The 12,117-nt window shown below is 39.8% G+C and overlaps 1 protein-coding gene across 1 annotated transcript in view; it reads left to right on the top strand.

Moving 5' to 3' along the window:
* Positions 1 to 12,117, top strand: part of JMY (junction mediating and regulatory protein, p53 cofactor) — a 78,279-nt gene that overhangs the window by 54,780 nt on the left and 11,382 nt on the right. Inside the window, exons 8-10 of the mRNA XM_040225901.1 lie at positions 8,500 to 8,595; positions 9,773 to 10,370; positions 11,435 to 11,745. Coding sequence (XP_040081835.1) covers positions 8,500 to 8,595; positions 9,773 to 10,370; positions 11,435 to 11,742 — 1,002 coding nt within the window. The 3' untranslated portion in view covers positions 11,743 to 11,745. The remainder of the gene's footprint in view (positions 1 to 8,499; positions 8,596 to 9,772; positions 10,371 to 11,434; positions 11,746 to 12,117) is intronic.

Genomic DNA, 12,117 nt, shown 5'->3' with positions numbered 1-12,117 from the left:
TCACCAAGTGAATAAAATCTACAGAGATTAAGAAAATGTTACAGCTAGATGTGAGCATTAGTGGGAAAATTGGTTCCAGGATACCTGCCCTACCCGCATCCCTCAATCCCCCAAATCTCTGGATGCTCCAGTCCTTTATATAAGATAGCATAGTACTTACATATAACCTGCACATGGCCTCCTGTATTCTTCATCTCTGGATTACTTACTTATACAGTGTAAATGTGATGTAACTAGTTGCCAGTGGGCAAATTCTTTGAATTCTGCTTTTTGGAACCGTGTGTGTGTGTGTGTGTGTGTGTCTGTGTGTGTCTGTGTGTGTCTGTGTGTGTGTCTGTGTGTGTGTGTCTGTGTGTTTTCCACCTCCCTGCATATTTTCAATCCAAGGATGTTTGAATCCAAGGATGTGGATTCAGAGGGCCAATTATGCATATACTTCATTATAGCACAGTTTCCCCTACCAGTAAAATCCCACACAAGAATGTTACATTTGTTATAGTCTGAATCAACTTTGACATCATTACCACCCAGAGTCCATAGTTTATCCTTAGTGCTTGTCCATTCTGTAGGTTTGTCAAATAGATGACATGAATCCACCATTACAGTAGTGAATAATGTATTCACTGAATGTGTTCACTGCCCTGAAAATTCCCTGTGCTCCACCTCTTCATATCCCTCTCTCCACAAACTCCTGGCAACCACTGATGTTTTTGTTTTGCCTTTCCCCAGAACATTTAATTGGAACCACACACTTGTGTAGCTTTTCTGTATTTGCTTATTTAACTTGTAATTTGCACTTCAGGTTCTTCTGTGTTATTTACATGGCATGGTAGCTTATTTCTTAGCCCTGAATAATATTCCATTGTCTGTATGTACCACAGTGTATTTGTCCATTCACACAATGAAGGCATCTTCCTTCCAAGTTTTGACAATTAGGAGTAAAGCTGATAACGTGGGAATGGTTATGTGTGTACATTAAATTTTCAGCTCTTTTGGGTAAATCGCAAAGAGTATGATGGGATCTTACAGGAAGAATACGCTTACCTTGTAGTAAACTGCCAAACGGTCTTCCAAAGTGCCTACATCATTTTACATTCTCACTAGCAGTGAATAGAGTTCCTTTTACTCCACATCCTAACCAGCATTTAGTGTTGTCAGTGTTTTGGATTTCAGCCATTCTATGAAGTGTGTAGTAATATCTCATAGCTGCTTTTAGTTCGCAGTTCCCTAATTGTATGATATTGGTCATGTTCTCACACAGCTTATCTGCCATCTGTACCTCTTCTTTAGTAAGTGTTACTTTTTCATTTTTAATTAGGTTATTTGTTTTCTTCAGGATAATAGCCCCTTTCAGATATATCTATTGAAAATACTTTCTCCCAATCTGTGACTTGCGTTTTCATTCTTTAACAGTATCTCCCAAAACAGAGTTTTTAATTTCAATGAAATCCAGCTTACCAAATCTTTGTTTGATGTACCATTGGTGGTGTATCTAAAAAGTTACCACCAAACCCAAGGTCATAAATTTTCTCCTGTGTTATATTCTACAAGCTTTATAATTTCCCATTTTACATTTAATTCTGTGATCCATTTTTAGTTAAAATTTCTGAAGAGTGTAGGGCTAAATTGTCTCCCCCCCCCCCCCATTTTCTTCTTTTTTAAATGTGGTAGTTAGTTGCTCTAGCACCATTTGCTGAAAAGACTGCAATTTTTCCATGGAATTTTCTTTGCTCCTTTGAGGATATTTTGATTATATTTGTTTGAGCTCTCTATTCTGTTCCATTGATCTAGGTTTTTTTTGCCTCTCCAAACAAACTTTAAAATAAGAGCTGAGATTTTGATTAAGATAGCACTGAATGTATAGCTCAAGATGGGAGTAGTTGAAATCTTAACAGTAGTTGAGTTTTCCTATACATGAACTGAGAATCTCTTTAGTTTTTTTTTAATTTCTATTATAAGAGTTATATAACTACATATAGTTATATATGGGCTTAAGTTAAAGAAAGGAAAACCACTAGTAGGAAAAACCACTAGACTATTCAGGTATGACGTAAATCAAAAAGTCCCTTATGATTATACAGTGCGAGTGACAAATAGATTCAAGGGATTAGATCTGATAGACATAGTGCCTGAAGAACTATAGATGGAGGTTGGTGACATAGTACAGGAGTCAGTGATCAAGACTGTCCCCAAGAAAAAGAAATGCAAAAAGGCAAAATGGTTGTCTGACAAAGCCTTACAAATAGCTGAGAAAAGAAGAGAAGCAAAAGGCAAAGAAGAAAAGGAAAGGTATACCCATTTGAATGCAGAGTTCCAAAGAATAGCAAGGAGAGATAAGAAAGCCTTCCTCAGTGATCACTGCAAAGAAATAGAGGAAAACAATAGAATGGGAAAGACTAGAAGATCTCTTCAAGAAAATTAGAGATACAAGGAAACATTTCATGCAGAGATGGGCACAATAAAGAACAGAAATGGTATGGACCTAACAGAAACAGAAGATATTAAGAAGAAGTAGCAAGAATACACAGAACTATATAAAAAAGATCTTCACAACCCAAATAACCATGATGGTGTGATCACTCACCTAGACCCAGACATCCTAGAGTCCAAAGTCAAGGGGGCCTTAGGAAGCATCACTACAAACAAAGCTAGTGGAGGTGATGGAATTCCAGTTGAGCCATCTCAAATCCTCAAAGATGATGCTTGAAAGTGCTGCACTCAATATGCCAGCAAATTTGGAAAACTCAGCAGTGGCCACAGGACTGGAAAAGATAGGTCAGTTTTCATTCCAATTCCAAAGAAAGGCAATGCCAAAGAATGTTCAAACTACTGCACAATTACACTCATCTCACACGCTAGCAAAGTAATGCTCAAAATTCTGCAAGCCAGTCTTCAACAGTATGTGAACCGTGAACTTCCAGATGTTCAAACTGGATTTAGAAGAGGCAGAGGAATCAGAGATCAAATTGCCAACATCCACTGGATCATCAAACAAGTAAGAGAGTTCCAGGAAAAACATCTACTTCTGTTTTATTGACTGCACCAAAGCCTTTGACTGTGGGTCACAACAAACTGGAAAATTCTTAAAGGGATGGGAATTCCAGACCACCTTACCTGCCTCCAGGGAAACCTGTATGCAGGTCAGGAAGCACCAGTTAGAACCAGACGTGGAACAATGGACTGGTTCAAAATTAGACAAGGAATATGTCAAGGCTGTATATTGTCACTCTGTTTATTTAACTTGTATGCAGAGTACATCATGTGAAATGCCAGTCTGGATGAAGCATAAGCTGGACTCAAGATTGCCAGGAGAAATACCAATAACCTCAGAAATGCAGATGACACCACCCTTATGGCAGAAAGCAAAGAGGAACTGAAGAGCCTCTTGATGAAAGTGAAGGAGGAGAGTGAAAAAGCTGGCTTAAAACTCAGCATTCAGAAAACTAATATCATGGCATCCAGTCCCATCACTTCATGGCAAATAGATGTGGAAACAATGGAAACAGTGACAAATTTTATTTTCTTGGGCTCTAAATCACTGCAGATAGTGACTACAGCCATGAAATTAAAAGACACTTGCTTCTTGGACAAAAAGCTATGACCAACCTAGACAGCATATTAAAAAGCAGAGACATTACTTTCCTGACAAAGGTCCATATAGCCAAAGCTATGGTTTTCCCAGGAGTCATGTGTGGATGTGAGAGCTGGACCATAAAGAAGGCTGAATGCCGAAGAATTGATGCTTTCAAACTGAGGTGTTGGAGAAAACACTTGAGAGTCCCTTCAGGTGTGGAAGAAGACTCTTGAGAGTCCCTTGGACTGTAAGGAGATCAAACCATTCAATTTTAAAGGAAATCAGTCCTGAACGTTCATTGGAAGGATTCATGCTGAAGCTCCAATACTTTGGCCACCTGATGCGAAGAACTGACTCATTGGAAAAGACCCTGATGCTGGGAAAGATTGAAGGCAGGAGGAGAAGGGGACAACAGAGGACAAGATGGTTGGTTGGCACCACTGATTGATGTACATGAGTTTGAGCAAGCTCCAGGAGTGGAGTTGGTGATGGACAGGGAAGCCTGGCATGTTGCAGTCCATAGGGTCACAAGGAGTTGGACACCACTGAGTGACTGAACTGAACTGAACTGATGGTTATGTATAAATATCCATCAGTTCATACCTAAACATGTCTGAAAGTTTTCTTTCCATATAGATCTTGTACACATTTTATTAGATTTATACCTAAATTTGTTGTCTTTTTTGGGGTGTGCCAAGAATTGATGCTTTTGAACTGTGGTGTTGGAGAAAAGTCTCTTTAGAGTCTCAGACTGCAAGGCAGAATCTTAACCACTGGACCACCAAGGAAGCTGAGTGCCGAAGAATTGATGCTTTTGAACTGTGGTGTTGGAGAAGACTCTTGAGAGTCCTGTGGACTGCAAGGGACCAGTCCCACCAGTCCATTCTAAGGGAGATCAGTCCTGGGTGTTCTTCGGAAGGAATGATGCTAAAGCTGAAACTCCAATACTTTGGCCACCTCATGTGAAGAGTTGACTCATTGAAAAGACTGATGCTGGGAGGGATTGGGGGCAGGAGGAGAAGGGGACGACCAAGGATGAGATGGCTGGATGGCATCACTGACTCAATGGACATGAGTCTGAGTGAACTCCGGGAGTTGGTGATGGACAGGGAGGCCTGGCATGCTGCAATTCATGGGGTCGCAAAAAGTTGGCCACGACTGAGCGACTGAACTGAACTGAGACCGCAAGGAGATCCAACCAGTTCATCCTAAAGGAAATCAGTCCTGAATATTCATTGGAAGGACTGATGCTGAAGCTGAGACTCCAATACTTTGGCCACCTGATGTGAAGAACTGACTCATTGGAAAAGACCCTGATCCGCGAAAGATTGAAGGGGGGAGGAGAGGGGGATGACAGAGGATGAGATGGTTGGATGGCATCACTGACGCGATGGACATGAGTTTGAGTAGGCTCTGGGAGTTGGTGATGGACGGGGAAGCCTGGCGTGCTGCAGTCCATGGGGTCGGAAAGAGTCGGACCCAACTGAGCGACTGAACTGAACTGAATGTAAACAGTGCTGTAGGTAGGATATAAAAGGTTTTTTATTCCAGCATTTCATTAGTTTTATTAGAAAGCAGTTGGCTAATTGGCTTTTATACTAGGTTAGCCTAATCTGTGAAGAAGGCAGTGGCAACCCACTCCAGTACTCTTGCCTGGAAAATCCCATGGACGGAGGAGCTTGGTAGACTGCAGTCTATGGGGTTGCGAAGAGTTGGACATGACTGAGCAACTTCCCTTTCATTTTTCACTTTCATGCGTTGGAGAAGGAAATGGCAACCCACTCCAGTGTTCTTGCCTGGAGAATCCCAGGGACGGGGGAGCCTGGTGGGCTGCCGTCTATGGGGTTGCGCAGAGTTGGACACAACTGAAGTGACTAGCAGCAGCAGCAGGAGCCTAATTTGTGGTCAGCGCAATGTCAGCCCTGTATCCTGCAATTTCCCTATTAGTTCTAGTCATATTCTTTTGGTTCTTCTTTCAGATTTTCTATACATACAGTCATGTCATATGCAAATAAAGGCAATTTAGTTCTTTTGAATGCAATCCGTATACCTTTTATTTATTTTTCTTACTGCATTCACTAGGATTTCCAGTGTGGTATTGAAAGGAGTGGTGAGAGATTTGTCTTTTCCTGATCTGTTAACAAGAAAACTTCTAATGTGTTGTGATTGAGTGATGTTAGCTGCTGCTGTAGGGGTTTTGATGTTATCCCTCAAGCTCATTATGGCACACAGCTAAAACTCTTGAATTTCAAACATAAAAAGTAACCAAACTACCCATAAGCTGTAAAATAATCTTAAATTAACAGAAAATTTATTGTATTTTTATTTTTCATTACTGTTTTCATGGGTCAAGAGCTGCTTTGTAAGAAAAGTCAGACTATGGGCCAGTAAAGAATTCAGTGAAAAAGAATGCCTCCTATTATCACTGTCGGCACCTACACTGTCTGCTTGTTATTAGATTCCACACTTAGAATGTGTTTATTACATGAAGATTGTGGATTCTGATAAAATGCCAATATTTTGTGAATGGAATAGCTAATTAGCTTCTTAGAATGGATGAGTGTCAAATCCTTTCTCAAAGAATTTTATGTGGCAAAGATGAGTAAAAACGAGGAAATTGATATTTGGGGAAATCTCAAAGATAAATGTCATCTGCCTCATGTTAGTAGTTTTGCCTACTACTGACTTTGGGTGGAATACCTCATTGTAGGAGAACGAATCCACCTTTCTTTAACATGCAAAGCTAGAGGAAAATGAAAGTTGGCTTAGATCAAATCTAATTTTAAATCACCTTTATCAATCTACAGATGCATACACACACACACACAAGTGTATAGCTCATAAGTTTTAACTTTCATGAGATGAACATATGCATGCAACCAGCACCCAGGTGACACAGTGTTAACAGAAACTCAAAGCTCCTTGTGTCACCATCTAATAAGTATCCTCTGTTGCTGCTGCTGCTAAGTTGCTTCAGTCATGTCCAACTCTGTGCGACCCCATAGACGGCAGCCCACCAGGCTCCCCCATCCCTGGGATTCTCTAGGCAAGAATACTGGAGTGGGGTGCCATTTCCTTCTCCAGTGCATGAAAGTGAAAAGTCAAAGTGAAGTCACTCAGTCGTGTCTGACTCTTTGCAACCCCATGGACTGCAGCCTACCAGGCTCCTCCGTCCATGGGATTTTCCAGGCAAGAGTGCTGGAGTGGGGTGCCATTGCCTTCTCTATGCACCCACAAAAGGGTCGATTGAGTGATTAATACATACCACTCCCTGCCCAAAGGGTAGATTATATTCATTAAATGACTTGCTGCTAGCTAGCAAGGGGTGGAAATAGGGGGTGATATTCAACTCAGGCCTGTTGATTTCAGTTGCAGTAATACTGTGCTTTATGAAAAGTCCTTATAAACTCATTAGTTCATACCTGAACATGTCTGAAACTTTGTATTTGGGGTGTTTTAGATAATAGTAAGATCTGACTCTGGATATATCTGCTAACAGACCAGCAGTATGATTGACCAGTTGTATTTCTGAATTTCAAATATTTCTGAAACTCCAACTATTTGTTTATTATGTTTAGAGATGCAGATTCACAGTTTGAAACACTGAGTATCTTTTAGATAACTTTTTCTCAAGTACTAAGCCCTGTATGCATTAGATCGTACTCTCTCAGTACAGAAAACTGTTCATCTCTGAGACAAGGCTTTAGAAGACCCTTTGTCCCCAAGAGTTCTGTGGCCTGTATCCCAGTGTGGGAAGGTACATGCCCACTCCCATTCCAGGTGGTTACCACATGTGCATATGACTGGCTCAGCTTTATAAATGGAACTGAATACAGAGTAGGGGTGAGGAGCTGGAAAAAGTTCTTGCCTCACTGTGTCCTTGAGCCACTCTGGGCTTTCCTCTCTAAAGGAGAGAATCTGCCTGGGATCTTTATTTCTTTTAATAAACTCAAGTCATATCTTTTCAAATATAGATAAGTCATATCTTTTCAAAAAAAGATAAGTCATATCTTTTCCCATCTGGAAACCTTAAGCATTATATAGGGCAATCTGGACTACCTGACTTAACCTACCAATAAATGGCTTTTGCAGACTCTCCCAGTGAGAGCCCTCTAAAGGGAAAGGGTCTTCTTGACCTGTCTTTATTCACCCTTGCCCCACCCTGATCGTGAGTCCAGAGGCTGATTTCTATACAGAGGATCCAAGCCACCTAACCAGGAGATAAAGCCGCTCTCTGTTGTATGTGGTAGTGCCTCCCTCTGGGGAAGTGGTTGGCCATAGTAGCACTCTTCAGCGCATTCCATCAATGACAGCCACATATCTGTCACTTGACCTTCAGCAGTGAGTCTGTCAGAAACACTCCTTCTAGTCTTTAACCTCCTGCCAAGAATTCACTTTCCTTCCTTTAGGAAGAGGAATTCACGTTTAACTTGACCAACATTGGGTGGATGATAGTGTATTCCCAGTTTGGGATTAGGGAATGGGAAGGAAAAAAAAATGAATGAGATACTAAGACATAGATTTGTAGCAGGAGGAACAGGTTCAGTAATAGTAGACATTTGCAGAAGACCAGGCTTAACCTATATATAATATCTAAATTACTAAGTGGTTATTTTTTATTTTTAAGGTCAACTATTAATATTTGAGTTAGCTAGAACTGCAAATGTGAAATATTTTTCAGTTCATAGAAAATATTATTTTACTTTGCAGAGTAAACATCTTTTAATTGGTATTACATGTAGAAAGTGAAACAGTTTCATTTCTATTAAAGCTAACAGTGTTTCATGCCACAAAACATTGCTTAACATATCATTCTTTGGAGTAATACAGCATATATATTGAGAGAAAACTCCTTTTTTTCTATTAATGATAAAATACAGTGGGACACATCATAATGGAATTACTGTTAATTTTTTTTTAACCAGAAAAGAGATAAATTACATGAAGAAGAAGAAAGAAAAAGTGCCTGGGTCAGCCAAGAAAGACAGAAAACACTGGATAGACTTCGAAATTTTAAACAGGTAGTAAAAGTGTGGTCAATTTATTATTGTTGATTGCTTTTTAAACAGAGCTACATATATACTCCTATTGTAACATCTCTTTTATGAGAAAAACTTGATTTTCCTTTTGTTATTTAGAAAACAATTACAGTCATGGCAGTCTTGGCTTACCATTTCAATGGTATAAGAGGAATAGTCAGGACTTTTGGGAAGTCTGGATTCCTCTTGAGTTTAATAAAAGTTAGCTAGTAACTAACCATCCATTTCAAGCATGAGCTTGTTATTAATTCTGTGCACATCAGCCTGTGGTAATAATCTGACCAGTGGGAGAATTAGAAGATGGATTAGCATACATGAGAAAGGCTTTAGCAGGTCTCTTGCCATGCTCATCCATGACTCCAGACACTGACACTACAGCAGCTGAGCATTTTCTAGGAATGTGCTTAAACTCAGTAGTTTTAGTTCTTAGCAGCTACTCAAGGCCTTACTTCTCCTCTTTATTCTGAAGGATCTCCTTGCAGGAGAAGGAGGCTTTTGATCAAGTGAAAGAGTGAGGTGGGAATGGGGTCCTTAACAAAGGGATAAGCCTTGTATTAAGAAAATGTTGTTTACCAAATGCATTATGGCTATGTTTTACCATAATAAAAAGATTGGAGCACTATCAGTACATCTAACAAATTTTATCATTTTCTTTTTTTTTTCAGTAGGTTGATTCTCTTGTCATTTTTTTTAATTTGTTTTTTTATTGAAGAATAATTGCTTTACAGAATTTTATCATAAAATGCATATATTGTTTTCCAAGCTTTAAAAAAAATACCACTTAACCATTTAAGAACACTAATGTTTTAATTTTTGAGCATTTGGAAAATACATATAAGAAACTAAGAATAGTTTTTTAGCAATAAAATAGCATATATATGTTTGACATCATTTGTTTTGAATTTTACCTGCTAATATTTTTCCATTTAAAGTAGTACTTTTATTACTAACAGTCTTTTTATAGGGATTTGATAAGCAAATAAGAGAGTTTAGTGATAATTTTTTGTAAAGTATTACATTTTAATGTTTGTTTTTCTGTATATCTTTCCATGAAAAATCACAAAAGCTCTAAAATAACACCTTGCATTAGATGGAGAAAATAAAGTCATTTGTTCATAAATTCTAATCTAATGAGTTATAATAACTTCTGATTTCTTAGAGATACCCAGGCCAGGTCATACTTAAATCAACCCGATTGCGACTGGCTCATGCAAGAAGAAGAAGTACAGCCAGCCCTGTGTCCTGTGAAGACCAGTGTGACAGCCTGCCAGGAGTGCTGCAGGTCGAAGAGAAACGGGAGGGAGTGGACGAAGGAAGGGCCAAGCTCAGGTCATCACAGGCAGCAGACGCCCAGAGCCTCACCCCACCTGAAGGTCATCCATCAGCACAACTTGAAGCCACCTCAGCGCTTCCCAGCGGCTTTACCGCTGAGCTGCCTCCCCCTGTGTCTCATCCACTGTTAAACACTGTTGACTGCAAAGCAGGCTCCGTCCCAGCGGGGCCGCTCCCACCCCCTCTGCCTCCCACGCCTCCCCCGCCTCCCCCGCCTCCTCCGCCCCCTCCACCGCCACCTTTGCCCGAGGGTCAGGACGGCACCCCCGAGACCCTGGAGAAAGGCCTGCCCCAGATGGAAGGGAGCGAGAAGAGGATCCCAAAGTCAGCCAGTGCCCCTTCAGCACACCTCTTCGACAGCAGCCAGCTCGTCAGCGCCAGGAAGAAGCTCAGAAAGACGGCTGAAGGCTTGCAAAGGAGGAGAGGTAACACTGAGTTCATCTGTTGACTGAGGCATATAGTTAAAGACCATTTTTGTCCTCAGAATTACAAAGCTTTAAACATTATATTTTTGAACATTATTTGATAGCAAACAGGTTCTCAATGTCTCACCTTGGCAGAATTCTTACCAACCCATGTTTGCAGATGGGTGCAGACACGAATAAATGTGGGCCTGCTTGAGCTCTTAGGCATGTTTTAAAATTTTATCTTTTGACTTGATCTCTTTGGTAATGTATTTTAGGTGGCTCTTTTAATGTTAGAATCTGATTTTAAATCTCAGAAATATAAGAACAGGGAAGCTGTCTGGTCAGAATAACATTGGCAGATTCATGTAACATTTGGCTACATATTTATTGAGGACCCTGGTATGTTGTTGTATAAAGAAGCAAAGAAGAAAAGGGCATTTCAGATATGCCTTCATAAAGCTGTTTTTGAAACAGTGAATAATTTTGGCCCTTAAGGAACTTTAACTTTCATGGTGAATAATTTTGGCCCTTAAGGAGCTTTAACTTTCATGGAGAGACTATTTTATCTGTGCATTAAATTTTAATCTAAGAGACCATCCTGTAGGATATTTCTTACCATAACCCAAGTAGAGTATCATATGTGAAAGTTATTTTAAAAAAAGAAAATCATCACCATAATGAGCCAGAAGTTAAGTTTCTTTAATTAAATGTGCAGTCCAGTCACTGTCTGAATTTAGATTGGATTTTTATTATGGAAACTCTTTCGGAGTCTCAACCATAATATTACTAAAGATCATCCCCGCTCACAGCTCCCAGTCTGCTCTCTTCTCTCACACAGGAAACAATAGAAGTACTAGTAATGCTTGACATGGAATTTGAGTCTTGGAACTTTTTTTTTTTTAAACAAACATAATTAGTATCCCCTGTGTTCTGACAAAGTTCTGTCCATGCTTAATGGTCCCTTCTATTGATGTGCTTTCAGCTTCCTGGGCTGTCACAGTACTAAAGTCTTAAAAGTTGTATAGTTCCCCACTCTTAAGCGCAGTCCTAACTAGCTGTTTGTTCTCTTCCATTTTCTAAAGTGAGCTCACCCATGGATGAGGTGCTAGCTTCCTTGAAGCGTGGTAGTTTCCATCTGAAAAAGGTTGAACAGCGAACTCTGCCTCCTTTTCCTGATGAAGATGATAGTAATAACATCTTGGCACAAATAAGAAAGGGGGTAAAATTGAAGAAGGTACAGAAGGAAGTCTTGAGAGAATCCTTCACGCTTCTGCCTGACACAGACCCTTTAACACGGAGCATCCATGAAGCTCTTAGAAGAATCAAAGAAGCATCCCCTGAATCAGAGGACGAAGAGGAGGCTTTGCCTTGCACAGACTGGGAAAACTAACAAGTAAATGGCCTTACTTTTCTTCAGTAGCGTTCAGTATACAGCTTTTATGTTGGATGATGAGGTCTGTCATATTTCATTGCATCTGAGGGTTATTGTTTACTATATAGGTCAGTTAGAGCCTGGATCATAAATTTGTAAACTTTAGGCTTTACTTCTGTAGTTTCCAGAAACATAACACGAAAAAATTCTTTACAAAGATGTTGCTTTGTAAATGCTGTGTTTTTTTAATATCCTGCTCATTAAACATTTTTTCAGTACAAGCTATAATGCAAGTAAAAAGGATAGCCTTACTCTAGTAAAGTGATAGTCTTACTCTAGCTTCAAAAAAAAAATAGGAAAAGCTTTTTCTGACTTAGATGTTTCAGTTGCAAA

Source organism: Oryx dammah, unplaced genomic scaffold (assembly GCF_014754425.2).
Source record: "Oryx dammah isolate SB20612 unplaced genomic scaffold, SCBI_Odam_1.1 HiC_scaffold_26, whole genome shotgun sequence".
In the NCBI taxonomy this organism is placed as follows: Eukaryota; Metazoa; Chordata; class Mammalia; order Artiodactyla; family Bovidae; genus Oryx; species Oryx dammah.
This window is presented reverse-complemented; position numbering and strand designations above follow the sequence as displayed.